At 52.7% G+C, this 25945-nt stretch overlaps 1 protein-coding gene across 8 annotated transcripts in view; it reads left to right on the top strand.

Moving 5' to 3' along the window:
- The window catches only part of MST1 (macrophage stimulating 1), a 40741-nt gene extending 15321 nt beyond the window's left edge, over window positions 1–25420 (top strand). For 4 of the 8 annotated variants that reach the window (XM_034776235.1, XM_034776231.1, XM_034776234.1 and 1 more), the window contains 14 exons: window positions 12907–13043; window positions 13791–13911; window positions 14531–14649; window positions 15232–15397; window positions 16379–16509; window positions 17944–18046; window positions 18596–18732; window positions 19836–19871; window positions 20129–20240; window positions 21413–21490; window positions 22907–23053; window positions 23812–23918; window positions 24307–24446; window positions 24997–25420. In XM_034776235.1, coding sequence (XP_034632126.1) covers window positions 12907–13043; window positions 13791–13911; window positions 14531–14649; window positions 15232–15397; window positions 16379–16509; window positions 17944–18046; window positions 18596–18732; window positions 19836–19871; window positions 20129–20240; window positions 21413–21490; window positions 22907–23053; window positions 23812–23918; window positions 24307–24446; window positions 24997–25158 — 1696 coding nt within the window. In that variant the 3' untranslated portion in view covers window positions 25159–25420. The remainder of the gene's footprint in view (window positions 1–12906; window positions 13044–13790; window positions 13912–14530; window positions 14650–15231; window positions 15398–16378; window positions 16510–17943; window positions 18047–18595; window positions 18733–19835; window positions 19872–20128; window positions 20241–21412; window positions 21491–22906; window positions 23054–23811; window positions 23919–24306; window positions 24447–24996) is intronic. The other 4 variants (XM_034776233.1, XM_034776232.1, XM_034776236.1 and 1 more) reach the window with 4 other exon arrangements.
- The last annotated feature ends 525 nt before the right edge of the window (window positions 25421–25945 follow it).

Below are 25945 nucleotides of genomic sequence, written 5' to 3'. Positions count from 1 at the left end.
CTATGGTTAAGAAAGCCTTTCACCTTTATTTTGGCTGCAAAATTGGAGATCAGGACAAGAGGTGGGCCCCACACATATGCTGCAACACTTGTGCAACAAATCTTCGCCAGTGGTTGAACAGGAAAAGGAAATCTATGCCTTTTGCAGTGCCAATGATTTGGAGAGAGCCAACAGATCATATCAGCAATTGTTACTTCTGCATGGTGCCTCCAGTTGGGAAAGGTGTGTCAAAGAAGAAAAAGTGGACTGTGCATTATCCAAACATTCCATCAGCTATACGCCCAGTACTCCACGGAGAAGGACTGCCGGTTCCTGATGCACCAGAATCATTCTCACTTGAGTCAGACGAGGAAGAGGATGAAACTTCTGGTCTTGAACCATCAATGTCACAGGACCCACATTTTCTCCCATCCTCCTCCTCTGAACCACACCTCATAACACAAGGTGAACTGAATGACCTTGTCAGGGATTTGGAACTACCCAAGAGTAAGGCAGAGCTGTTGGGCTCCAGACTACAGCAGTGGAATCTCCTGGCAGGTGATGTTAGGGTTTCCATGTTCCGTGACCGTCAAAAGGATCTTGTCCCATTCTTCTTCATGGAAGGTGATCTTGTAGCCTGCAACAACATCGATGGTGTGATGGCAGCCCTCAACATCGTTCACGATCCAGATGAGTGGAGACTGTTCATTGATTCATCGAAGATGAGTCTTAAAGCTGTTTTACTGCATAATGGCAATGTTTTGCCATCAAGTCCAGTTGGTCATGTGGTCCATATGAAGGAAACCTATGACAACATGAAACAACTTTTGAGGTGCATAAACTATGACCAACATCAGTGGCAGCTTTGTGACGATTTGAAGGTTTTTGTTCTCTTGATTGGTCTGCAGACTGGATACACAAAGTACTGCTAAATAAAATAAAAATAAAAATAAATAATGGAGATATCCCATCTCCTAGAACTGGAAGGGACCTTGAAAGGTCATTGAGTCCAGCCCCCTGCCTTCACTAGCAGGACCAAGTACTGATTTTGCCCCAGATTCCCAAGTGGCCCCCTCAAGGATTGAACTTACAACCCTGGGTTTAGCAGGCCAATGCTCAAACCACTGAGCTATCCCTCCCCCCTGTTTTCTCTGCGAATGGGATAGTCGTGCAAGAGATTCCCACTACATCAAGAAAGACTGGCCACTCCGACAGTCATTGGAGCCTGGGAGGAAAAGTGTTCAGTATCCACCACTTGTTGAATCAAGGAAGATTTTGTTACCACCCTTACACATCAAGCTGGGTCTGATGAAGAACTTTGTCAAGGCCATTGACAAAACACAAGCAGCTTTCAAGTACCTCCGTGGAAAATTTCCAAGGTTAAGTGAAGCTAAGATAAAGGAAGGTGTCTTTGTTGGTCCTCAGATTCGTGAACTTCTTCGAGATGATGCATTTGACCATGCACTGCGTGTCAAGGAAAAGACGGCATGGAAAGCCTTCCAGTTAGTGGCAATAAATTTTCTCGGAAACAACAAGGCAGACAACTACAGCTTGTTGGTGGAAAACCTCCTCAAGGCATACAAAAGCCTTGGTTGCAACATGTCACTAAAGATACATTTTTTGCACTCTCATCTAGATTTTTTTCCATCAAACTGCAGAGCAGTGAGCGACGAGCACGGCGAGCGATTTCACCAGGACATTGCAACAATGGAGAAACGCTATCAGGGCAAATGGAGCCCATCAATGCTTGCAGACTATTGCTGGACAGCGACAAGAGATGCTCCATTTAATGAATACAAGAGACAAGCCAAGAAGCGCCGAGTAGACACTGAATAGGACTAAACTATGTACATAACAGTTTTTTGCCTTTTGTTTCATAATAAATTTTATTTATATAACCCTTTTGCTGATTTTTAAAGTGTTACATAAACAGGACAGATGAAATATTATCATGTAAAGCAACCATAAACACATGAAAAGACCTAGGTTTACAATTTATGATTAAAACTCTACTATCTACACAATATACACAGACATAAAATGTAAAAACTTAAATATCTTAGAAACAGTAGCCAATCAGTTGTTTTAATTGTCATATTTGAATTCAGCACATCAAAATACATAATAAATAGCACATTTTATCTCTGAAGCAGATGACTTCTCAAAAATTGTAGACCAGTGTTACCTGTTCTGGTCATTCCCTCTGGGGCACCTGGCACTGGCCACTGTCGGAAGACAGGATACTGGGCTAGATGGACCTTTGGTCTGATCCAATAGGGCCATTCCTATGTTGTTACATGGTTCCAATGGCTAATTAGTCTCACCATTATAAATGTACACCTGATTTCCAGTCTGAATTAATCTAGCTTCCACTCCAGGCATTGGCCGTGTTGGATCTTTCTCTGCTAGACTGAAGAGCCCTATGTTACCAAATGTTTGTTCCCCCACTGGTGCTTATAGATTGTTAAACTAAAGAGATTGAGCTCTGTGACTCAGTTACTAATCTTTGAATCACTCTCATGGCAGGGGGCTGCATAAGCTCTGCGGGTGCAGCTTTCTGAGGCTTGGTTCCCAGTTGGGTTACTGTGCTGCACAGAGCCCCCGCAGCTGTGCCAGAGCACCTGGGGAGGCAGCAGGGGCTCTCAGAAGTCCCTTGCTGTGACCGTAATTCCAGGGAAGTCAGCGGAAGTCACTCAATTAGGGTGAACTGCAAAGAATGGGGCAGGCAATCCCCAAAGCTGGTGGATATTCCAATACTTAGATTTACCAAGCCATCACAAAACAGCTTCTGTTATACCTCACAGGTTACTCAGAAGTCAACAACACAATTCCCTTAAAGTAACCCAGCCTCAGGCCACCCCCTAGTCATCCAAGTCAAATATGATGAGAATTAATGAAAATCTTATTCATCTTTATGAAGAAGATGGCTGCCAGGCATAGCAGGGGTTAAAGAAAACCTGTGGGTTCAGCGAGCCCCTCCTCGTTATACCTGCAGCCAATGCCAGGTCTGGAGGAGGGAGAAAAGAAGGGAGCCTGGCTCAGCCAGTGGCTGACTGGCGAAGAGGCAGGAGCTCTCTGTGTGTCTGCCTGAAGGCACAGACACAACCTGCCTGCCAGCGCAGCCACTGGAAGCAAGTAAGTCTTCCCCTGCCAAGGGGAACTAACCGCCAAGTCCCAACTGTGGTGAAACTGGACTAGCAAGGCCACGCCCCAAACTAAAGGACTTACATAGGGAGCAGCTCAGACAACAGGTTCTGAGCCCTCTCCCCAGCCAGCCCATCTGAAGAACCCCCTCCAGCAGTCACTCCCCCTCCCCCCGACTCCTCCTCTAGCCTTTGTCCAGTTTCCCGGACAAAGGTGTCACCTGGCCCAACCCCCCTCCCGGCTTGGGTTACAGGCTCAGGTATCTCCCCTCAAGAAAAGTCATCCCCTGCTATCCCATCCCCAATGCAGACAGTCTAGTAAAACTAGATTTCATTACCAGGTCAGTCTGCCCCGCTCCTTACTGCACCACAGAGAGGAAGGGAGAAAAAGCCCTTGAATGGAGATGGACCAGCTGCTGAAATGGATGGCTGAGAAAAGCACCCGTCATCAAGAGCAACTCCTGCAGCAGATGGCCATGCATCAGCGGCAGCTAATTCGTGAGTTGGCAGCCCAGCAGCAGCAGCAGCAAGAACAGGTGGCCTCCATTTTGCCATCATTGCCCACCAGAGCTGCCTAACCCCGCCTCTAGCCGGCTTGCCAAAATGGGACCTGACAATGATCCTGAGACTTTCTTAGAGACTTTTGAGTGGGCGGCCATGGTAGCCCGGTGACCCCAAGACCAATGGGCTGCAGTGCTGGCCCTGTACTTAACCAGAGTAGCATAGACCTCATATCGTGCTTTAGACCTCACCGCTGCCCAGGACTATGCCTAGATCAAGTCAGTGATCCTCGATGGCCTAGATATCTCAGAGAAAATGTTCTGGCAATGCTTCCAAGAGGAGTGGTACCCGCCGGGAGCCCAACCCCACCTGGTCACCCAGAAGCTGCGTGACTCATGCTGGAGATGGCTCAAACCAGAAGCAAAGATGGGGGTGCAGGTCGCTGAACGGGTTCTACTAGAACAGTTTGTCCAGATCCTGCCCTCTGGGGGAAGAGTGTGGGTGTTGCAGCATCACCCTAACGCCGTGATGGAGGCCATTCAGCTCATGGAGAACTACCTAAGTGCTAAGTCCCCTGGGATGACAATCCCTTCAGGGTTGGCTGGAACCAAGAGTCCCGTGCCCCTGAAGGATTAAACCATCCAGGGACCCCTGGATCATGAGGAACATCTGGATATAGGTCCCACAATGTCCACAGATACTCTGGCAAAGTATATAATGGGTAAAGGCTGCAGTGGTACCTTGCTAGACCCCTTAAGTCACAGCTCCTGCAGTAATTTTTCTGAGTCATACTTAAACAGCCAAAAGAAGTTCCGCCTCTACCTGTCACATGTTCTTTCGAGCCCTAAATGATCTCCAAATGGCCCATCATGAGCTAATTGAAGCAGCTCTCCCCTATACTTCTCTGGAACAACTATTTCCTCATATAGGTCTTTGGATAACCTCTTCCCTGTGGGTGCTTCCCTAAACAATATTCCATCTCTTACCAAAAAACTTCCCCTTCCTTCTTCAGTTGGGCCATTACTCTGAGCACTGGCCCTGGCCTGTTCTAATGAAACATCGCTCTGATGGGCCGCAATAAATTCCTGCTGAGTTTCACTTAAATTCAGAACCATCTCTGGCACATCAGGAAGATTTTCACCTGATCCCCCTGCATGGGGGCTGCTAGAGGCTATAGTCAGAGGGCTGGAGGCATTTTCCTCCCTTTCACAGCTCTTTTCATTGACATCAGGCAAGCTAGAGGCGTCACCATCATACGTCCCTTGAGACCTTGTTGTGACATTAACCATATTAAACTTAGTCATAACGTCATTCCCTGTCACAATGTCCGCCGGAAGTTTATCTTGAATGCCTACCATCAGTTCACCATTAAATTCCCCCACTTCAGGTGGATCTTAGCTAAAGGAACAGTTACAGGAAACTCAGCTAGAGCCAGAGCAGTTATGTTCTTGCCTGTCAGTTTGTCCTCCTCTCAGACATAACACTCCTTAACAATCCACACTATTCACCTTTGCGCTCCTAGTAAATTTATTACTACTGCTCCAAGACTCATTTCTGACATAATTCACAAGACACTGTTGTTGCCGGCACAGAGTGCCCGAGGACAGCAACAGCGGGGTTCATTGCCCGGTGTGCTTTGTGCCAATAAACACACCAGGGTGGAGAAGCAATCAAAGTTTATTTGAGATCTCAAAGCAGTGCAAGGAGACTGGCACGTCTCAAATCAAGCACACCCATCATAAGCAGTTTCTCTCTTCTTATACATTTTTGCAGCTAAGCGTCACCCCCCCAACCCCTCCCTTCCCTGGTAACAGTTACTAAGCAAATAGCAATTACATTTAAGCAGTTAAGTCATTCTTGGCAGCTATACGTCTAGCTTGTTAGTAACTTCTTTAAACCATTATCTTGTCCTATTTCCCTTTGAACTGTTATTTTCCCTTCAGCCAGAAACATGCAGGCCTCATTATTACCGCTTGGTGCCGGTATGAGCAGGGGGTTGCACACAGATAACTGGTTGCTTACACATTCCAATTGCATCTGGCTTGTGAGGTCAATTAGAGTTTAAACATGGGAGAAGTTTGGTTCTTTTGGGCCTAGTGCAGGAAGGCTTCATTGACACTAGTGGCCTTCCACCCTCCCGAGTTACCTAGGGTTATGCCTAGTGACACCAACACCAACACTGTCCTTCCCCTACATTCTTCTTGGGGCTAGGGAGACAATGTTAACATTTACAGGGTTAGCATCTGCACTCACAGTTAAGGCATTGGCACTCACGGGAATATCAGGTCATGGGGTGATTTGGAATTTTGGACAATTTGGCTTTATGTACCCAGGCATTTCACATTGGTGTCAGATAACTGGCATTCCTTTAGGGTAAGAGGTTTTGAACTCTTGGTTCCCATGAGCTCTTTTATCCATTTGGGGTTAGGTTTACTCTGAAACACTCTCTTTATTTTAAACTGGGGTGAATAGTGATTATTATTTCCCAGGGGCTTATTTCTTTCATGACTTCGATTCTGCAGAAATTCATCTGCAATTTCAGCAGCATGCAAACAGACCTGGGCTTTTTATCACATATAGCAGCCCAGACCTCATCTGGCACCAAATTTAACATTTGTTCAAGTGTAATTCATTGCATTAATAGTTCAAAATTACTGTAACAGGGTGCCCATAGAGCCCCTCTGGATTCAGCCCCTTGGCTCCTCTCCTCCGTGAATCAGGGACACTTCAGTCTGCAGCAACACCCATGGTCTTTATTCGTGATCAGTTTCCCACCACCAGTTTCCAACTATATACAGGCTTTACAACTGCTTGGCCTACTGCAGGCCTGGTCAGCAACAGAATAGGAGGAACCTACTTCCTCTGAGTCTGACCTCCTGCTCGTAGTCTCCACCCCCATTTCCCTCACTTCCTTCCAGCCTTATAGCGCCTGCTAATGAGGTGTGGTCAGTTACCAGGCAAACATAGTGCGGTTCACCCAGCCTCAATCCATTCTTCCTGATTGGGGAGGGAGTAGCAAGAGCTGCTTAAGGGCTTCTCCAGCAGTGCCCTAACACAATTACTTCATGCTTTCTCACTAGTAAGCCACTTCCTGACTAAATTTAACAGTTTATGAGCACATTCCACATAAGAAATACCATTAGACATTTTAAAATTTCTAAATTTCAACCTGCAAGTTTCAGAGGTAACCTTAAAACGTTTAACACACTGTCTTTATAGTTTACATAATTCAAAGCTTCATCCGTATCCATTTCATTGAACAGTTCCCTGGCTTTCCCAGTCAATCTGGTCAGCAGGACAGACATGCACAATACTTCTGGGCTATTGTGAATTTCACACAAATGCTCAAAGGTAGATAGAAATTTCTCTGTGTCCTCAGTATCTTTGTAAATGGGACAAATTCTTTCCCAGTTTTTATTGTCATAAGGGGATGGATCTCCAGGTTGTGGTAGCCTTTTCTGCTCTTCCAAGACTTGGAGCTGAAGTCTGGCACATTCCTGTTGCATCTGGTGAGGCTTCTCCTCAGCAGCCAGCAATTCCATAAGCTTTAAATGGGCTTCTTTTTCCATATCGGCTATCTTTTGCAATTGAAGATCTATTAGCTTTTGTTCATGTTCCAGCTGCTGCTGGTGTCTTATTGCAGGCATTTTTGCTGGGTCTGCTTCCTTATCACTGGCCATTAACAGATTTTTCAGATCCTGCTCTGGAGCCTTTGTTTTAAACAACCCGCTCTGTAAGCACAATTTTTCAAGGGTTTTTCTGTCAAGATCTTCATATGAGCGTGGGTCACTCATTGTAACTGATTTTTAATCCTTAAACTCTCCAATATCAAAATTACTTTTTGACAAGCATGTGGTTCTGATAAAAAAAAACCAATTAACTTGTGGTAATGTGTATACGAGCATAAGTATACCACTGTGACCAGGATCCCAGGGGAGCCACCTGAGGTAACTCAATTAGGATGAACTACAAAGAATGGGGCTGGCACTCCCCAAAGCTGGTGAATAGTCCAATTTACCAAGCCACCACAAAACAGCTTCTATTATACCTCTCTGGTTACTCAGACGTCAACTACACAGATCCCTTAAAGTATTCCAGCCTCAGGCCTCCACCTAGTCACCCAAGTCAAATATGATGACGATTACTGAAAATCTTATTCATCATATAAAATAAAAGATTCTACCAGTCCCAAATGATCGGACACATTACCGCCCAGGTTAATGAATATTCCAGCTCTTACCCAAATACACGCTTACAGCCAATTCTTATTAGACTAAAATTTATTAAAGAAAAGGGAGAGTGAATTGGTTAAAAGATCCGTGTACATTCAGACATTAGTCAATCTTGAGATTCAAATTCATAGCGGAGATGGTGAGCTTTGTAGATGCAAATAGTTCTTTTAGAAATAGGTTATAGTTATAGTCCAATGTTATAGGTTATAGTCGAATGTTTGTATTCAGAGCAGTCCAGTCAGAGCTGGGATCTCAGTTCTTGAGGCTTAGGCTTCTCCTGCATGAAGCCGCAAGCAGATCTGAGATGACAGGATCAGGACCCAATCCATTTTTTTATACAGTATCAGGCCTTCTTTGACAGCTCGGAGTACCTCAGTGAACAATAGACCCTCATTTCCTAAAGTGTCAGGGGTAATTATCCACACGGATCAACATCAGGCAATTGCCTGCTTTTCCACCATTCACAGATGATTTGCTATACATTTCAAAGAAAGATGAATACAGCGATATCCTAGATTTACAGTTCATTTATGTCCCTTTGATCTCTGAATTAATAGAATATGGCATAGACAGCAACTGTTTGATCACATTGTTGATCACCATCAATATATATGTAAATACACAAAAACACAAACATTATCTTCCCATATGTCTTTAAGGGTTGAATTTGTGTGAATGACATCCTACAGGATGCTTAATCATTTCCCATTATGCATCACACTTGGCATGTGAGTTTACTGGCTCTATGGTTGCACTACAATGTGGTTGACACAAGTTACATCAGCGTACAGCTGCCAATGGTTGTATATCACGCAGGCACATTCATGCTCGGCAGTGTGCATCAGCACTGCACATGCTCACCAGGAGGGCTGTGCCAGTGCCGCACAGGTAGGCATCCCAGCACAATGCCTTCTGGGAAATTTTTGCAATGTGTTTTGGGATATAAATCACCAGGAATCTCTGGAATCTAGGGGTCACATTCCCAGCATGCAACTTTCTCCCGCTCATAATGTCATCCATATCCCATAATTTTCCTAATATTTTAAAAAATCCCACAAACCCATATGGCACTTCCCAGTCTTTGCCATATCTGACAGAAGCATGGAGCCCACAGAAATATGCACTGATCTCACGAATGTGGCAAATACAGGATGCACCATGCTCCAGGATTTGCAGGGCTACAGGAAGAACTGCAACAACGGGGGACATGACCATTTCTCTGAAGACAGTTTGCTAAGGGACATAGCAAAAAGCAACTTAGGGTTATTGGTGGCATCCATGGAGCAGCAACAGATGGTAGAGCACTGATTCGGGGCCTGAGAATGAGCACTGATTGCTGGGATTGCACCATCATGCAGGTTTGGAAAGATGAGCAGTAGCTGCAAAACGTTTGGATACCCAAGGCCACATTCCTGGTTCTGTCTGCTGAGCTCACCCCAGCTCTTCTGTGCAGGAACACCAGAAAGCTTCACTGACCATGTAGCAATGAGTGGCAATTGCACTCTGGAAGTTTGCAACACTGGATTGCTACCAATCATTGAAAAATCATTTTGAATCTGAAAATGCACAGTGGGGCCGTTGTCATGCAAGTGTGTAGGGCCATTAATCACCTCCTGCTCTGTAGGACTGTGACTGGATGGATTTGCAGGTGTCTGTTCCTTATCTGCAGTGAGGCAACAGAAAGGGCTGCTTTTCTATGGTTATGCAAATATTGGTGGCTCACCACAACACCTCACCGATATCAGTGTGTGCTGGTCGAGGAAGGTGCCTGACACTTGCATCCTTAAGAACTCAGGACTGTTCAGAAAGCTGCAAGCAGGGACATTTTTTTCCTGACTGGGATATTACCATTATTGTCACTATTAAAATGCCAGTAGTGATTCGGGGGAACCAGCCTACTGCCCTGGTTCATGAAGCCGTACACCGGCCACCAAGACAGCACCAAGGAAAGTCAACCACCAGCTCTACAGGTGCAGAACAACAGTGGAATGGTACTCTTGGTAGACTGAAATGGTGTTTACTCACCAGATTGGCTTTCAGTAAGAAAATGATCCCGATGGTTATAGCTGAGTAGTATCTTGAGGCAAAGGGGGAAAAGCTGACACTCAGGTGGAGGGCGGAGGTGGAGTCTGCTGACTTTGAACAGTCAGACATAAGAGCCATGGAACTGTGCAGTTGACTGTTCTCTGGGCCTCGTGCTGCTGAGAACTGTGCAGTGCTTGCTGCACATTTATAAATATGACTGGGTATGTTGATGCTATTGTGATGGTGCTGCCCGTGGGAGCCAGCTGAGGTCACCCAATTAGAGTGAACTGCAGACAAACTCCAGACGCTGCTGGATATTCCAATACTTAGATTTACCAAGCCAGCACAGAACAGCTTCTATAGTACCTCACTGGTTAGTTAGAAATTCAAACAACGCAGTTCCCTTAAAGTACCCAGCCTCCGTCCAGACACACACGTCAGATCTGATGATTATGGAAAATCTTATCTCATCATATAACAGAAAAGGTTCTTCCAACCCCAAAGGATCAGCCACATACCCAGGTCTAATTATAACTTAATTCTTACCCAAAATCCACGCTTATAATCAATTCTTATTAACTAAAATAAAATTTATTTAAAAAGAAAAGAGAGTGTTGGTTAAAAGATCAATATACATACAGACTTGAATTCAGTTCTTGAGGTTCAGATACATAGCAGAGATGAGCTCGTATTTGCCAAAAGTCCTTTTAGAAATAATCCATAGATTATAGTCCAATATCCATATTCAGGGTGACGCCAGTCAGTGACTGGGGATCTCAATCCCTTGTAGTTTAAGGTTTCCTCCTCTTGAAACCCAAAGCAGATCTGAGCTGCAGAAGGATCGTGTCCCAGGGTTCTTATACATTTCCAGCAGCCTTTTGGCCTGAGAAAACAATAGGCTTAACGCTCCTTCTTCCAAACATCCTGGCAATTAGCACAGGGTAATTTATCCATTAAAAAGTTCAGATACAGATTACCACAATCTTCAAAGAGACATATAGACACTAATACTATTTCACTCAAGTATCTTCCTAAATGTTAATATTCCCTTTTTGATCTTTGAATCAAAGCTATAGCAATAGACAAGACTTCTTTGCTTACGTCCCAAGACCTGAGCAAACACCTACCCGTCTACCTCTAACAATGCAGACTTGCATTTCAAAGCTCTATTCATTTACATATCTTCCTAACCAGTTTCTAAAATTCAGATATGGGTCAGGTCAATCTGTGAGTTAATTAACTCTTTCTGGTCCTGTCACCTTCCCGTGAAATATTATATTACACTCATAACGTCACAGCTATGAATTCTATGCTGTTTGCTGTACATTTCCAAGCACTGTGTGCTTTGAGTGCTGCTCTGCACGCTGCACTATGTGCTGTGAAGTATTCTCCAAAAATAGAACTTTATGAGAGGGGAAAACAATGGATTAGGGTTAGTCCAGAGCCTTCCCCGTACATCCCTCTGTCCCACAGGCTACAAACTGGCTTCCTCTCTGCAGACAGCCTCTCCTTAACTCTCCCGTGCCTCTTCTTCATGTGTGTGATGGCAAAGCAGACTCACTGGATGAGCCAGTGACTACCATGCACTGGACACCAGAATTACTTTAATTCCAGAATTAAAGTATTTCACCTTTCCAAATATTCTTCAAGAAATGCAATATTGCTTTTTTCATAGGGCCCCATTCTCTAGACACTCTCACTAGGTACTGCAGCAAAAAATGTGATACTTTAAGGCCTCTATGTTTTTCATATAAATATCTTCTTTCATGTCCCACTCTGCACTTCCAAAGCTTTATACAGAGTAAAACGGATTAATTTGGGGTTTGGATCCCGTTGAAAGCTGGGTGTCTGGGAGCTGGTTCAGGTAACCAGCAGAGCTGTTTTCACTTAAACCATGCAGCTTTGGGGGCATAGTCAGGACCCTGGGTCTGTGTTGCAGCAGGCTAGCATGTCTGGTTCAACAAGGCAGGGTTCTGGAAGTCAAAAGCTGGCAGGAAAAACAGGCTCCAAGGTAATTTCAGCATATCAGATGACAGTCCCAAGGGGATCTCTGTGACTGAACCCGTCACAACCAGTTTCTGGCAAAAAGAGGCTCGGGATTTTGAAGCACTTCAAGAAGATGAAGATGATCAGGAACAGTCAACATGGATTCACCAAGGGCAAGTTATGCCTGACCAATCTGGTTGCCTTCTATGATGAGCTAACTGGTTAGGTGGACAAGGGGAAAGCAGTAGACCTGATATAGCTTGACTTTAACATCGCTTTTGATACGGTCTCCCACAGCAGGTTAAAAAAGTATGGATTGGATGAATGGACTATAAGGTGCTAGAAAGCTGGCTAGATTGTCGAAGTCAATGGGTAGTGATCAACAGTTCAATGTCTAGTTGGCAGCCGGTATCAAGTGGCGTACCACAGGGTTTGGTCCTGGGGCCAGTTTTCTTCAACAGCTTTATTAATGATCCGGATGATGGTATGGATTGCACCCTCAGCAAGTTTGGAGATGACACTAAGCTGCGGGAAGCGGTAGATATGCTGGAGGGTATGGACAGGATCCAGAGTGATCTAGACAAATTGGAGGATTGGGCCAAAAGAAATCTGATGGGGTTCAGGTTGGAAGAATCCACACCACTCTGGTGTAAGTTAGTCAACGTAGTTAGGAGTTGACGTAACTTAGGTGAATTTACTGTGGTGTCTACATCGCACTGGGTTGATGGGAGACACTCTCCCGTTGACTTATCTTACTCTTTTCGTTCGGGCTTGAATATGGGGGTTGACCAGAGAGCGATCTGCGGTTGATTTGGTGGGTCTTCACTAGACCTGCTAAATTGACCCCAGTGCATTGATCGCCAGAGCGTCAATCTGGCTGTAGTGTAGACATATCCTAAGTCTCTGCCAGGCCACTTGCATTGACCTACTTTGTCATGTAGCCTGGCCTGAGGGCTGAGAGCTCCTCCCTTTGAGCTGTGCCCCCAGAGCCCCAGTCACTGAAACCATCCCAGCCCCCTGCGCGCTCTGTGTCCCAGCAGGTTTTCTCCCTCTCTGCGGAACGGCCTTGAGGAGAACTACTGCCGGAACCCAGACAGAGATGAGCGGGGTCCCTGGTGCTACACCATGGACCCAGCCGTCCGGCACCAGAGCTGTGGTATCAAGAAGTGTGAAGATGGTGAGTGAACCGCCTTCCCCCAAGCACAGGTGCCGACTTTTCCTTTTCCCAGGAGGTGCTCAACCCCCACTTCACCTGAGGCCCCAACCCCGCTCAGCCACTTCCCCCAAGTCTTTGCTCCATCTCTTCCCACCTCCACTCTGCCCCCCTCCCCGAGGCTCCCACACACCCACCACTCTCCACCCTCCCCAAGTCCCCGCAACCGCCAAACAGCTGTTTGACAGTGGCACCACCCCCATCAGCTGTTGGGAAGTGGTGTTCCCCCATCACCTGATGAGCAGGGGCGGGGAACAGCTGTGGCTGGTCGGTGCTGAGCACCCACTATTTTTTTTCCATTCATGCTCCAACTCCAGAGCACCCATGGACTCGGCATCTATGGAGTAGCTATCTTCCACGTGCAACAGCCGGACATCTCACCCGCTGGATGCCCCCTCCCTCCCCACATGACAGCTGTTGCCTGTGCACCAGCATTCAGGCAACACATGCCCTATCACCCCTGCGCACCGCCATGCACAGATGTGGTGGATCCAGGGTTCTACCCACAAATCCTGGCACTAGTCTGCTGGGTGATGGTCTGTGATGTGGGGGGCTCTCCTGGGGGCAGAGCTGGGAGGATTGGGGATGCAATGGATTCTCTGGGTTCAGAGCCAGCGACATTCATCTGCATAGCTGGCAAAGGCCTTCAGAGCTGCCAGCCTGCACATGTCCTGCCTCGCTCCATGCCTGAAGCATGATTCTTTCTTGCAGCCGTGTGCGTGTTGTGCAACGGGGAAGATTACCGGGGCCTGGTGGACCACACGGAGTCCGGGCGGGAGTGCCAGCGCTGGGACCTGCAGCACCCCCACAAGCACCCATACCATCCCCACAAGTATCAGCCCTCCCCGCTTGGGGCAGGGATTGCTCATCCCCCGCGGGATGGTCTCAGTATGGGATGGGAACAGTCTGGCCTTCACGGGGGGGCTCAGGAGGGAGCAGGTCTGGGTGATAGTGGGGCATCTCAGCACTCTGTCCAGAGCAGAGAGTTCCCCGAGGTCCCAGGTTACTGCCCATGGATTCCTAGGGGCTGGGAAGCCTGAGCCCCCAGCACTACGGAGGCCCTGCAGTGAATGCAGACCAGCCAGGGGACATGGCACTCTGGGATAGGCATTAGCAGAGACCCTCTCAGCTGCCAGTGCTGAGCCCCCAGGCTGGCAGTGCAACCTGCAGAGGAGCATTCTTGGCACTGCCCAGACCCACCACCATGTACAGGCAAGGCTCAGCCCCGAGATTCTGTGGGTAACATGGATCCTGGCCATGTTCCCCCAAACAGGGCTGGTCACTGCCGAGGGTCAGGCTGGGGCTGCGCTGCAAACCCACTTCCTGGGGGTCCAAGCAGGGGAAGAGCACATCCCAGAGGCTCTTGGACCAGGAAAGGATCAGAATGTGGCTTTGTAAATATCAAGGTTTCCCTCACCTCTTTCCCCCCGCCTTCTCCCTATCCCATCCAGATATCCTGAGAAGGATCTGGATGACAATTACTGCCGCAACCCTGACAGCTCCGTGGGCCCCTGGTGCTACACCACAGATCCTGCCCGGGAGCGGGAGTACTGCCACCTCCGCAAATGCAGTAAGTGCTGTGCTGTGGGTGCCAATGGGCATGACTGGGATGTGTTGCCCACACTGCTATGTCTGTATCATTGTTAACCTCACTGACGTGCCCAATCCGGCTCTGGCCCCTGATGGTGTGAGGTCTAGCCACCTAGCAGGGCCACCCCATGCTGCAGTGCCCGGTTTGCTGCTCCCATGCCTCAGCGGAGTCGAGACATGTAGCCATGACAGACCTTTCCCTGCCAACGCCCCCCTACTGCCACTGCCCAGCACTGCTCTGCTCTGCTCCAATGCAGGGGATGAGTAGTACCCTAACCCCTCGCACAGCGCCCACCCACTGGCACTCAGGAATATGCTCCATGCCCTTAGGGGTATTTCATAGAGCTCATGAGGTCCAACCTCTGGCTCACAGTCCTGAGTGCATGGCAAGGCCCTGCCAGCGAAGAGTCTGCAGCGTGACCAGTCCCCTGGTCAGCGGGCTGGTGCTAGGGTGCAAGGTGTCCCACCTCCCACAACATACACCACTCCTCCCTGCTCCCTGGTGCTCCCAAGCCAGCCCCCAGTGACGCTTGGCCTTTCCTGCTGCCCACATCCATGGAAGCAGAGAAACGCCCACGCCTCGCAGACACCACCACCAGCTGTTTCAAGCACAAAGGCGAAGGTTACCGGGGCAAGGTGAACGTCACCACGTCAGGAATCCCCTGCCAGCGCTGGGACGCCCAGACTCCCCACCGGCACCATTTCCGGCCCGAGGCATACGAGTGCAAGTAGGCGATGGAACACTTGGGTGGGGGAGGAAGGAGCTCCTAGAGGTCTATATGCTGGAAAAATTCAGTGCGCATCTGTGTAGAGATTGCTGGAGGCTAGCTGGGGGATGGGTAGCTGGGGGACAGGTAGCTGGGGTCCTGGGGGAACTATCTGGAGGAGGGGGTTGCTGGGGGTCCCTGGGGGAAGCTAGTTGGGCGGGGTCGCTGGGGTAACTGGAGGGGGGAACTAGCTGGGGGAGGGGTCCCTGGGATCCCTATGAGGGAGGAGCTAGCTGGAGAAGGGGTCTCTGGGGGGCCTAGCTGGGGGGGAAGGGTTGCCAGGGGGTTCCTGGAGAGGTATCTGGGGGAGGGTTACCTGTTCCCCCCAAGATGAGGCCAGGCACCAGTGCACACTGCGCTAGCTGCCTGAATAAACATTCAGGGTCCTGGACCGCATGAATATCTGTGCTGCTCGCTTGAGATGGCTGGGTCCAGACTTCCTGGCTCAGGTCCTGGGTGCTGCAGGCTCCCTCCGTGGCTATGTAGCCATTGGTCTGACGGCTGCAGCATTGCCCCAGCCAGAACTGGGCAGGAGGAGCTGGCTCTGCAGCTGGGCGTCACAGAGTGGGAGCCAGCCTAAGGGCATCTGCTATAGATCACCAGTGCTGGGAGTGTGGTGTGAGGCCTGGGCGGGATCGCTGGTTCTCGGGCTGCAGGGCCTGAGACTCCAGCACAGGTGTGGCCCTGGCCCAGATGGGGTGGCACCAAACTTGCAGGGGGCCTGCCTGCAAATGCCCATAGCCTGATGCCACAGCTCGGGTGGAGGTGCTCCTGGCGTGTCTGTGGGGGGCGATCTGGGCATCCAGATCCTTGGAAATTCCAGCCCGCTACCCACAGGAACACCTCCACGGCTGGGCGTGGCTCCCATGTTGGGGGCTGGCAGCTGCTGGACGCTGTATCATTGGCTGGGATGTTCCCAAGCTGAGCTGATGTGTCTGCCAGGGACCTGCGGGAGAATTACTGCCGGAACCCTGATGGCTCAGAGGCCCCCTGGTGCTTCACCAGTCTGCCCAGCATGCGCGTCGCCTTCTGCTTCCAGATCAAACGCTGCACTGACGAGGTGGAGGTGGAGGGTGAGGACTGCCCTGGCGGGGAGGAGACACTGGGCTGCCCTGCGACTCTTCAACAACAAACCAATTCTCAGCGCAGTGCCCCAGAGCAACCCTACAATAACTAGTGCCCACAGCCCAGTGCCCAGGAGCGACCCTACAACAAGAAATCATGTAGTTATCTTAGGTGCCTGAATACAAAAAGCCTGGGGAACAAGCAGGAAGAATTGGAAGTCCTGGCACAGTCAGGGAACTATCATAGAAACATAGATTAGGCTTGGAAGAGACCTCAGGAGGTCATCTAGTCCAACCCCTGCTCAAAGCAGGACCAACACCAACTAAATCATCCCAGCCAGGGCTTTGTCAAGCCGGGCCTTAAAAACCTCTAAGGATAGACATTCCACCACCTTCCTAGGTAATCCAATCCAGTGCTTCATCACCTTCCTAGTGAAACAGTCTTCCCTATTATCCAACTTAGACCTTCCCCACTGCAACTTGAGACCATTGCTCCTTGTTCTGTCATCTTCCACCACTGAGGACAACCGAGCTCCATCCTCTTTGGAACCCCTCTTCAGTTGAAGGCTCCGATCAAATCCCCCCTCACTCTTCTCTTCTACAGACTAAATAAGCCCAGTTCCCTCAGCCTCTCCTCATAAGTCATGTGCCGCAGCCCCCTAATCATTTTTGTTGCTCTCTGCTGGACTCTCTCCAATTTATCCACAGCTTTTCTGTAGTGAGGGGCCCGAAACTGGATGCAATACTCTAGATGTGGCCTCACCAGTGCCAAATAGAGGAGAATAATCACTTTCCTCCATCTGCTGGCAATGCACCTACTAATGCTATGATGTGATTCGAGCACTGTCATGGATGGGTATAAACTGTTCAGCAAGGACACACAGGGAGAGAAAAGATAGAGGAGTTGCACTATATGTAAGAGAGTAGTATGATTACTCGGAGCTCCAGTATGAACTGGAGAAAAGCCTGTTGAGATTCTTTCGGTTAAGTTTAGAGGTGATAGCAACAAGGGTGATGTCATGGTGGGCATCTGCTATAGATCACCAGACCAGGAGGATGAGGTAGACGAGGCTTTCTTCAGACAACTTACAGACTCTTCTATGATTCTATGATCAGTGCGCACAGCCCTGTGCCCAGTAGCGACCCTACAATAAGAAACCAGTGCACACAGCCCAGTGCCACGGAAGGACTCTACAATAACAAACTAGTGTGGACAGCCCGTTGCCCAGGAGCAACCCTACAATAACAGAACACAGTGTGTGTGTTACCTTCTGGGCAGTCTCTGGGGGTCTGGGTGCAGAGCAGGGGAGGGAGCACTAGGCTGGTGGTATCAGGATGATCCCTGAGTGGTGTCATGGTGGGGACTGGGGCCAGGGAGTTTGGGTGGGGGGGGGGAGCCATGCACATCCGGTAATAGGTGTCATTTCCATTTCCTTACTCCAGGCTGTTACCATGGAAATGGTGAGCTGTACAGGGGCAAGATCAGCAAGACCCGGAAAGGCATCACTTGCCAGAAATGGTCAGCAGTATCGCCCCACACACCCCAGTGAGTGTGAGGGTCTCCCTTCCTCCATCAATGTCCCCCACAGACACTGGGAGAGGTCCCCGGTGGGGAGGTCCCTGCACTGGGCCCAGGAACCTAGGCGTGTGACCCTGCCATGGAGCCTGGGTCAAGGCGAGCAGCAGGGCCAGGGGCAGTGGGAATGGCACCGCCTCGGGGGGAGGGTTGTGGGGAGTGTTGGGATGAGGGATGAGAGGTGTGCGAAGGTTGAAGGGTTGGGGGGCTTGAGGGAAACCAGGGTAGCAGGGGGGGTTGAGGAGGCGGCAGGGGAGAGGGCTGAGGGGTGAGGAGCTGTGGGGCAGAGGCAGGAGGGTAGCTGAGGTGTGGGAGTTTGAGGGGCGGGGCAGGAGTGTGGCTGGGGGGCAAGGGGCTGGGGAGAAGGGGCAGGAGGGGGGCTGAGGGGTCTGGGTATCTGAGGGCCGAGGAGCAAGAGAGTGGCTGGAGAGGTCTGAGGGTGGAGGGGGCTGAGGCGCAGCAGAGGGGGGAGGGGTCGTGGTTGAGGGACACAGGGCTGATTTCCCCACCTTCCCCCAGGATCTCTCCCGCCATGTTCCCTGCCATGCGCCTCGAGGAGAATTATTGCCGCAACCCCGACAACGACAGCCACGGGCCCTGGTGCTACACCATGGACCCCAGCACCCAGTTTGATTACTGCGCCATCAAGTCCTGCGGTGGGTGCCTGGCATGCAGAGGAGACAGCTCAGTCTCATGGCCGCTGCCCCACGCCATGTTCTCTGGGCAGGGTCGGCTCCAGGCACCAGCTGAGCAAGCAGGTGCTTGGGGCGGCCAAGGGGAAGGGGCGGCATGTCGGGCTCTTTGGCGGCAATTCGGCAGAGGATCCCTCTCGGAGGGAAGGACCTGCCGCCAAATTGCCACTGAAGAAGAAAGCGGCACGGTGGAGCTGCCGCTGATCACGATCGCGGCTTTTTTTTTTTTTCGCCGCTTGGGGCGGCAAAAGCCCTGGAGCCAGTCCTGTCTCTGGGGACTGGCGTCATGCTGCTAAGCTGAGAAAATGCAGTGAGCTCGTGGCCTGGCTCCCCTCTGCCGAGCTGGCCCGTGGCCCAGCCTCCTGTTGACCCAGTGCACCACACTGGTGAGTGGCAGGGCCACTGCCACGGCCACCTCTCCAAGCCCACAGGCTGGGCTGCCCCCTCCAGGGGCCATCTCCACAGCACAGCCAGCCCTGGCCACCTGGTGTTCGGCATGTGGATCTGAGCCTACTCAGGGCAGACCTCGGCTCTGGCCTAGGTAGAGAGATGGGCAAATTAGTCGCCACAGTCTTGCTCCCTTAAACTGCCTTGTGAGTTCCAGGTACCCAGCCGTACCTGTGTCAGGCAGGTGGTGCTCTGGGGCCGCGGACAGGCCAGGGACAGAAGATGCTCGGGGGGGGGTGCACTGGAGGAGGGGATGAAGAGGTGCGAGTAAGGACTCAATCACCCCACTCCAGTGATGCAATTATGGGCTGGTTCAGTACCAGTCTGGTGCTGCTGGGCACACCCCAGAATGGCGGCTCCTTGGCGTCCGCTGCTCTGGAAACCCGGAGGCATTTTCAAAAGATTTAATCAGCAGTAAAAGGCTTGGTCTCTGTAAAGTGGGGGTGGGGAGCTGGGTTGAGGGCTGAGGGAATGAAGCCCCAGGACTGTGCCGTTGTCCAGCACAACCCCAGGCTGTGCTTTGGCCATTCCCCAGGCCTGGACCATCCATGCTCGGCTCACCTACTCTGACCCACGTCTTGGGGCAACTGACCTTCACCACCTTTGGTTTGTTTCCCCAGCAGGTGACAAGACACCATCCATCCTGGAGACTGCAGGTAAAGCCCGCCAGCTGTGGCCAGAGTCTGGGTGCTGGGGCCAGTTGGGGGCAGCTTAGCTTGGGGGGAGTGCTCAGGAGCAGAGGCCACAGAGCCCCTAGTTGACCCCACCTCCATCTCAGGACTGGGGCACGATCCAGATCACCAGGTGCACAATGAGCATCTGGCTCTGGCTGGGGAGTCTTTGGGGAGCTCCTGCTGAGCCTGCTGCTGGCCCCGGCTCCCGAGTGCTGCCCTCATCCTCCCCATGCCTGCAGATAACGTGGTCTTTGCCGAGTGCGGCAAGAGGGACGAGCGCCTCCAGCTGAAGGGCCGTATCATCGGGGGACGCCCTGGGAACTCACCCTGGACTGTCAGCATCCGCAACCGGTGAGCAGTGTCCCCCGAGATTGGGGGCCCAGCCAGGGTGGGGCTGGGGCAGGAGATCTGGAGTGTGGAACCCTGCTGGGTCATGGGGAAGCAGCTGCAGCAGCCATGTGCCATTGGTGCCTGACCAATGCTCTGGTGACTCGAAGTGGAGACTCAGCCGGGAGCTATTTGAACTCCATTCAGTGGGGCAAGAGTTTAATATGTGTGAAGCAGCAATGTGTGCATCTCCCAGAGCAGCTAGAGCCTGGCTAGTTGGCATTGCCTTTAATAGCCCCAGCCTACTCTGAGCAGCCTCCCACATGGCTCGCCAGGCATAGGCTGGGGGTCAGCAAGCCACCAACATTGGTGCCTGCTTCCGGGCCTAACAATGCACATTGCAGTTCCCCAGCATCCAGACCCCCCAGGCACTTGATAGCTGCAATAGCAGGGGCCTGGGGACTGGCACTTGCAGAACAACCAGTGGTGGTCACACCTCCTGCCATGGGTTCCCCACAGAGGAGAGAGGGGACAGGGTGAGCTGCACGGAGCTGAGCCCCACGGTACGATCTCACAATGGGCTGAAGTGCCATGCAGACCAGTTACCTCTCTCTCACTGTGGCCAATGTCACAGAGGCAGAGACTCCCCATGGGCCTCACTGTCCCATATCTGATCTGCTGGAGGTCTAGCGCGCCCAGTGCTCAGCGAGGCATGGAGATCTGGAGATTCAGACATTCCCAGGCCTGAACGGACCATCGTAATTATCCAGTCTGACTTCCTTTAGGATACAGGCCAGAGAATGTCCTCAAAACATTTCCTAGAGCCAGAAAACAGCCGATCTTGAGTTAAAAATTGTCAGTAGTGGAGAATCCACAAGGACGCTGGGTAAATTGTTCCAATGGTTAATTATTATCACCAGTCAAAATGTAAACCTGATTTCCAGGATGAATGTGTCTAGCTTCAACATCCCGCCTATAGACAGTGCCATAGTCCCTTCCTCTGCCAGCCTGAAGAGACCAGGATGAAAGCTTCAGTTCCTGTGCCGATAGTCTGCACATTGATCGAGTCACCCTTTCACCTTCTCTTTGTTACTGCTGTCAGCTGGTGCTAACTAGATTGCCAGGCCCTGTGAGGCAGGCAGGGGCGCCGCCTGGACCCTGCCTCTCCCATGTGATAAGTGCTTTCTGCCCCGCAGGAAAGGAGTGCATTTCTGCGGAGGATCCCTGGTGAAGGAGCAATGGGTCATCAGCACGCGCCAGTGCTTCTCCTCCTGGTAAGGTGTCAGCTGTGCCCTGGAGCCCCTTAGAGCAGTGGGTCTCAAACTTTTTTACTGGCGACCCCTTTCACATCACAAGCCTCTGAATGCGACCCCCCCTTATAAATTATAAACACTTTTTTATATCTTTAACACCATTATAAATGCTGGAGGGAAGCGGGGTTTGGGGTGGAGGTTGACAGCTCGTGACCCCCCCATGTAATGACCTCGCGCCCCCCTGAGGGGTCCCGACCCCCAGTTTGAGAACCCCTGCCTTAGGGGGAGGAAGTGCAGTGTCCTGTGCACAAGCCATTCTGGCTGAGCGCATGGCATTGTGAGGGAGGGGCTGGAGCAGGGGACAGTCTACAGACCGTTCTGGACCTGTTGGACTCTGACTGGTCCAGAGATCAGCTAGCTGGTGCCTTTGCGGTGCTCGGCACCAGTCCAAGGGTTGTTACCATCCAGTCCTCCACGGTGCCGCAGCCAGCGGGGCCGGGCTCAGTGAGGGGCCGGGGAGCAGAAAAGGGAGGTCAGATGGGCCCTATTCATTGGCACCATTGCAGCAGCTGCAGACATCATATAGTGGGTGCAGCAGTGCCTAGGTGGGCAGCGGGCAATAGGGAGCCTGTGGTTTGTCCCTTCAACCCCTACCCTCCCTACGTGCAGGCTACACAGGTGTCTGGGCAGCACTGTATTCAGCCGCTGTCGGCCTGGCCTTCCGCCCCTGTGCCGAATGGCATATATCAGCCCCAGAGCTAGCCCTTCGGCATGGGCACGAGGGGGCTGCCGTAGTGATGGTCATACACATACTGTCTGGGAGCACCTTCCTGGGCTGTGCAGCCCTTGTCCTGCAGGGAAGGGCCAGTCCTTGCTCGACCACTCCTAATGGTACGAAAGGCAGGGCCCCAGATATGGGGGACTGTGAGAGAGCCCCTGCACAGCCATAGGGTTGCCAACAGTCAAATCAAGCAAATCCAAGCGCCCTTGCCCCGCCCCTGCCCCACCCCATCTCCGAGGCCCCACCCTGCTCACTCCATTCCCCCCTCCCACCGTCACTCACGCTCCCACTCACTTTCACTGGGCTGAGGCAGGGGGTTGGGGTGCGGGCTCTGGGATGGAGTTCGGGTACTAGAGGGGGCTCTGGGCTGGGGGAGGAGGTTGAGATGCGGGAGGGCATGTAAGGTTCGGGCTCCAGGAGGGCGCTCAGGGCTAGGGCAGGTGATTGGGGTGTAGGAGGGGGTGAGGTGTGCGGGCTCTGGGAAGGAGTTTGGGTGCAGGAGGGGGCTCCATGCTGTGGCAGGGGGTTGGGGTGAGGAGGGGGTGCAGAATCTGGGAGGCAGTTTGGGTCAGGGCTAGGGCGGGGGAGCAGAGTGAGGGCTGGGGGCACTGTGCTGGAGTGATGTGCTGCAGCTTGGATCGTGCCTCCTCTGGCAGTGACACTGACCTGTCTAGCTACGAGGTCCAACTTGGGACCCTCTTCAAGGACCCCAGCCCCAGCGACCCCGACAAACAGGCCCTCCCCATCCTGAAACTTGTCTGCGGGCCCTCCGCGTCTGACCTGGTGCTGCTGAAACTGGCCAGGTGAGCAGGCTAAGGGTGGCGGCTTGGTGGGCCCCCATCCCCACCATGCAGCTCTTGCTGTGACAGCCTTTCCCTCCAACTGGGGTGCCCCCTTTCTTTGTAAGGTCCAGCTGGTTCCAGAGATTTTCTGTGCTCCCACAGAGAACCCCCAGGAGCCAGCCGGGGGTGCTGGGGACAGCCAGGGCATGCCCTGCCCAGGCATGCCGGGTGCCACGATGGGAAGGGTGGTCCAAGGCGGTGGTGGTGCAGGGGGCTGGCCCATGGGGCAGGTGTCTGCCTGTGACAGGGAGGCAGGTAGGGTAGTATATGGCCCTGGCTTTGGCTCTGCTTCCCTGACTCCCATGGCCTGGTGCAATGGCTCCGTGCAGGGGCATGCACTAGAGCCCAGCTGGCACACCCCGGGGAGCAAGAGTCAGCTGCAGGCAGGACAGGAAACCTGGGGCAGCGTGGGGGAATCCCCCAGCAACCATCAAATTCGGGGGATGAGGATTCAGCACCCCCAGGGCTGGACAGACCTGAATGGGGCAGTTCAAACCTCTGTGAGTCATTGGCCTGGGCTCCCTGCAGCCATCCTGTTGTGCTCGGGTCACATATGGAGGCTGCTCCAGTTCCATCTGCGCTGAAGGCCTGTTCCTGCAATGGCTGTAGTGAGGGCAGAGCCTTGCGGTGCCATGCTGGGAGTTGGTTGGTAATGGACACTGGGGGTTGGCACGCAGGGAGTGGGTGGGCATCTGTATGGCACTGCTCTGTCTTGGCAGGCCAGCGACTCTGAACGATCGGGTGGCTCTGATCTGCCTCCCACCAGAGCGGTACGTCGTGCCCGAGAACACAGAGTGCGAGATCGCTGGATGGGGTGAAACCGGAGGTACAGACCCAGGGCCAGGAAGGGGGCAGCCAGGAGAAGAGGACTAGAGAATGCCATGTGGCACAGACACCCCCAAAGCCGTCCAGACTCCTCTACAGGCTGGGGCTGTCTGCAATGACACCCCACCTTTCCCAGCTTCCTCCCGCCCTGCCTCTCTACACTACAGGAACCCCAGCCGGATCCATGCCCCATGGGGCCTCCCCTCTGCTCCACACTTCGGCCCCATCCCCTCTACCACTGCCACATGAGAGCCCAGCCAACGACCCCCTCATGGCTAGCCAGCCTCCCCTCCAGCCAGCCCTGTCCAGGCCGGGGGGAAGGGAGATGGGGCCACCAGTCCCTGTGCTCTAACCCCCAGGCCCCTCATCTGCTCGCCCTCTTCCTCCAGGTACCGGCAACAAGACACTGCTCAACGTAGCCAAGCTGCCCGTGTTGAGCAACAAGGAGTGCAACATGGCGCTCCGAGGCCAGGTGAAGGAGAGTGAGCTGTGTACTGCACCTCTGCGAGCCGGGGTGGGGGCCTGTGAGGTGAGCTGGGGGGCACACTGGGAGGTGCCTGCTGGGGGGGGGAGGGGAGTGCTGTGGGAGAGGGGAGGGGAGTGTCTAGGGGGGCAGGCTGGGAGGGCGTGTTGTAGGGGAGAGGATGGGAGGGGAGTGCCATGAGAGAGGGGAGTACTGTGAAAGAGGGGTGGGGAAAGGTGGGAGAGTGCCTTGGAGGAGGGGAGGAAGTGTCGTAGGGGACAGGTTGGGAGGCAGTGTTATGGGGAGTTGAGTGCTGTGGGGGGGCGGGAGGGGAAGAGTGCCGTGGGGGGGGGGCAGGCTGGGAAGAAGTGCTATTGGGGAAGGGAGGGGAGTGCTGTGAGAGCTGGAAGTGGATCCTGGGGAAGGAGGCCATGCAAGGTGAGCACAGGGAGGAGCTGTGAGGGGGCAGGGCAGGACGGGAGCACAGGAGTGGGGCCAGGGGCCCTGGGTCCTGGACCCTGCACAGTGGCACAGTGGCCTGGCACACCTAGTCCCTGCCCATGCTGAGGGGCCAGCGCAGGGCGCAGGAGTTGATATGTTCTCTCGGCCCCTGCAGGGTGACTATGGGGGGCCGCTGGCCTGCCTGACCCATGACTGCTGGGTGCTGGAGGGCGTCATCACCCCTATCCGTGTGTGTGCCCGCAAGGACCAGCCAGCTGTCTTCACTCGTGTCTCTCTCTACGTCGATTGGATCAACAAAGTGATGAGGATGCTCTGAGCTGGTGGGGGCCCAGCTCAGGGCCCAGATGGGCAGGGACGGCCCCCAGGGAGCTAAGCGCTGCTTTCCCCTCTGCCTGGTGATGGCCGTGGGCTCTGAGATGTACATTCACCCGTGCCAAACTGTGCCAAGCCCTCGCAGCGTCCCCGGGCAGGGCTCTGAGTCCAGACTGTCTGTCCCATGTGCTGAGACCAAGCCAGCCAGCCCGTCCCTGGGCTGTGGGCACCGGCATTGGGTGATTGCAATAAACATGCTCAAGGTGTCGGTGGCTGTCTCTGTCAGGTGGGCCAGGGAGGGGGGATCCCCAAGGGTTCTGGGGTACAGGACCAGCCCCAAGGACTGGTAGGAGCCTGGGCAGGACCTGGCAGGCCCCAAGTCCGCCTGGGGGAGATAGCAGCTCTGGCCCTGTCCATTTCAAGGAGCCTCTCCCCCAGGATCGGGAGGGGGGGTCTGACTCCTGAGTTGTGACCCACAGGAGCCCAGCGCTCGGCCTGGTCATGTCTCGCTGCACAGGCTGGGAGCCCCCTGTACGCTGCAGCCATGCGCACCACCAGGAGAGGGCAGCAATGGGCTGGAGTTAATGGTGGGGGGCAAAAGGAGGAGGGGAAAGGTCCTTGAGTGCTTGGGGGTGGGGCAGGAGGCAGTCCCCCGGGGGGAGGGCGGGGAAGCATGTGGCCCCTGGGGACCCTGGCGAGGCCAATCAACACATGGCTCCTGGGGGACATGGTGGGAGTAGAGGTGCTGGTTCATGTTTCAAGGTTTGTCAATAGAACATGAGCTGTGACAC

This window comes from Trachemys scripta, chromosome 7, assembly GCF_013100865.1.
Source record: "Trachemys scripta elegans isolate TJP31775 chromosome 7, CAS_Tse_1.0, whole genome shotgun sequence".
Taxonomy (NCBI): Eukaryota; Metazoa; Chordata; order Testudines; family Emydidae; genus Trachemys; species Trachemys scripta.
This window is presented reverse-complemented; position numbering and strand designations above follow the sequence as displayed.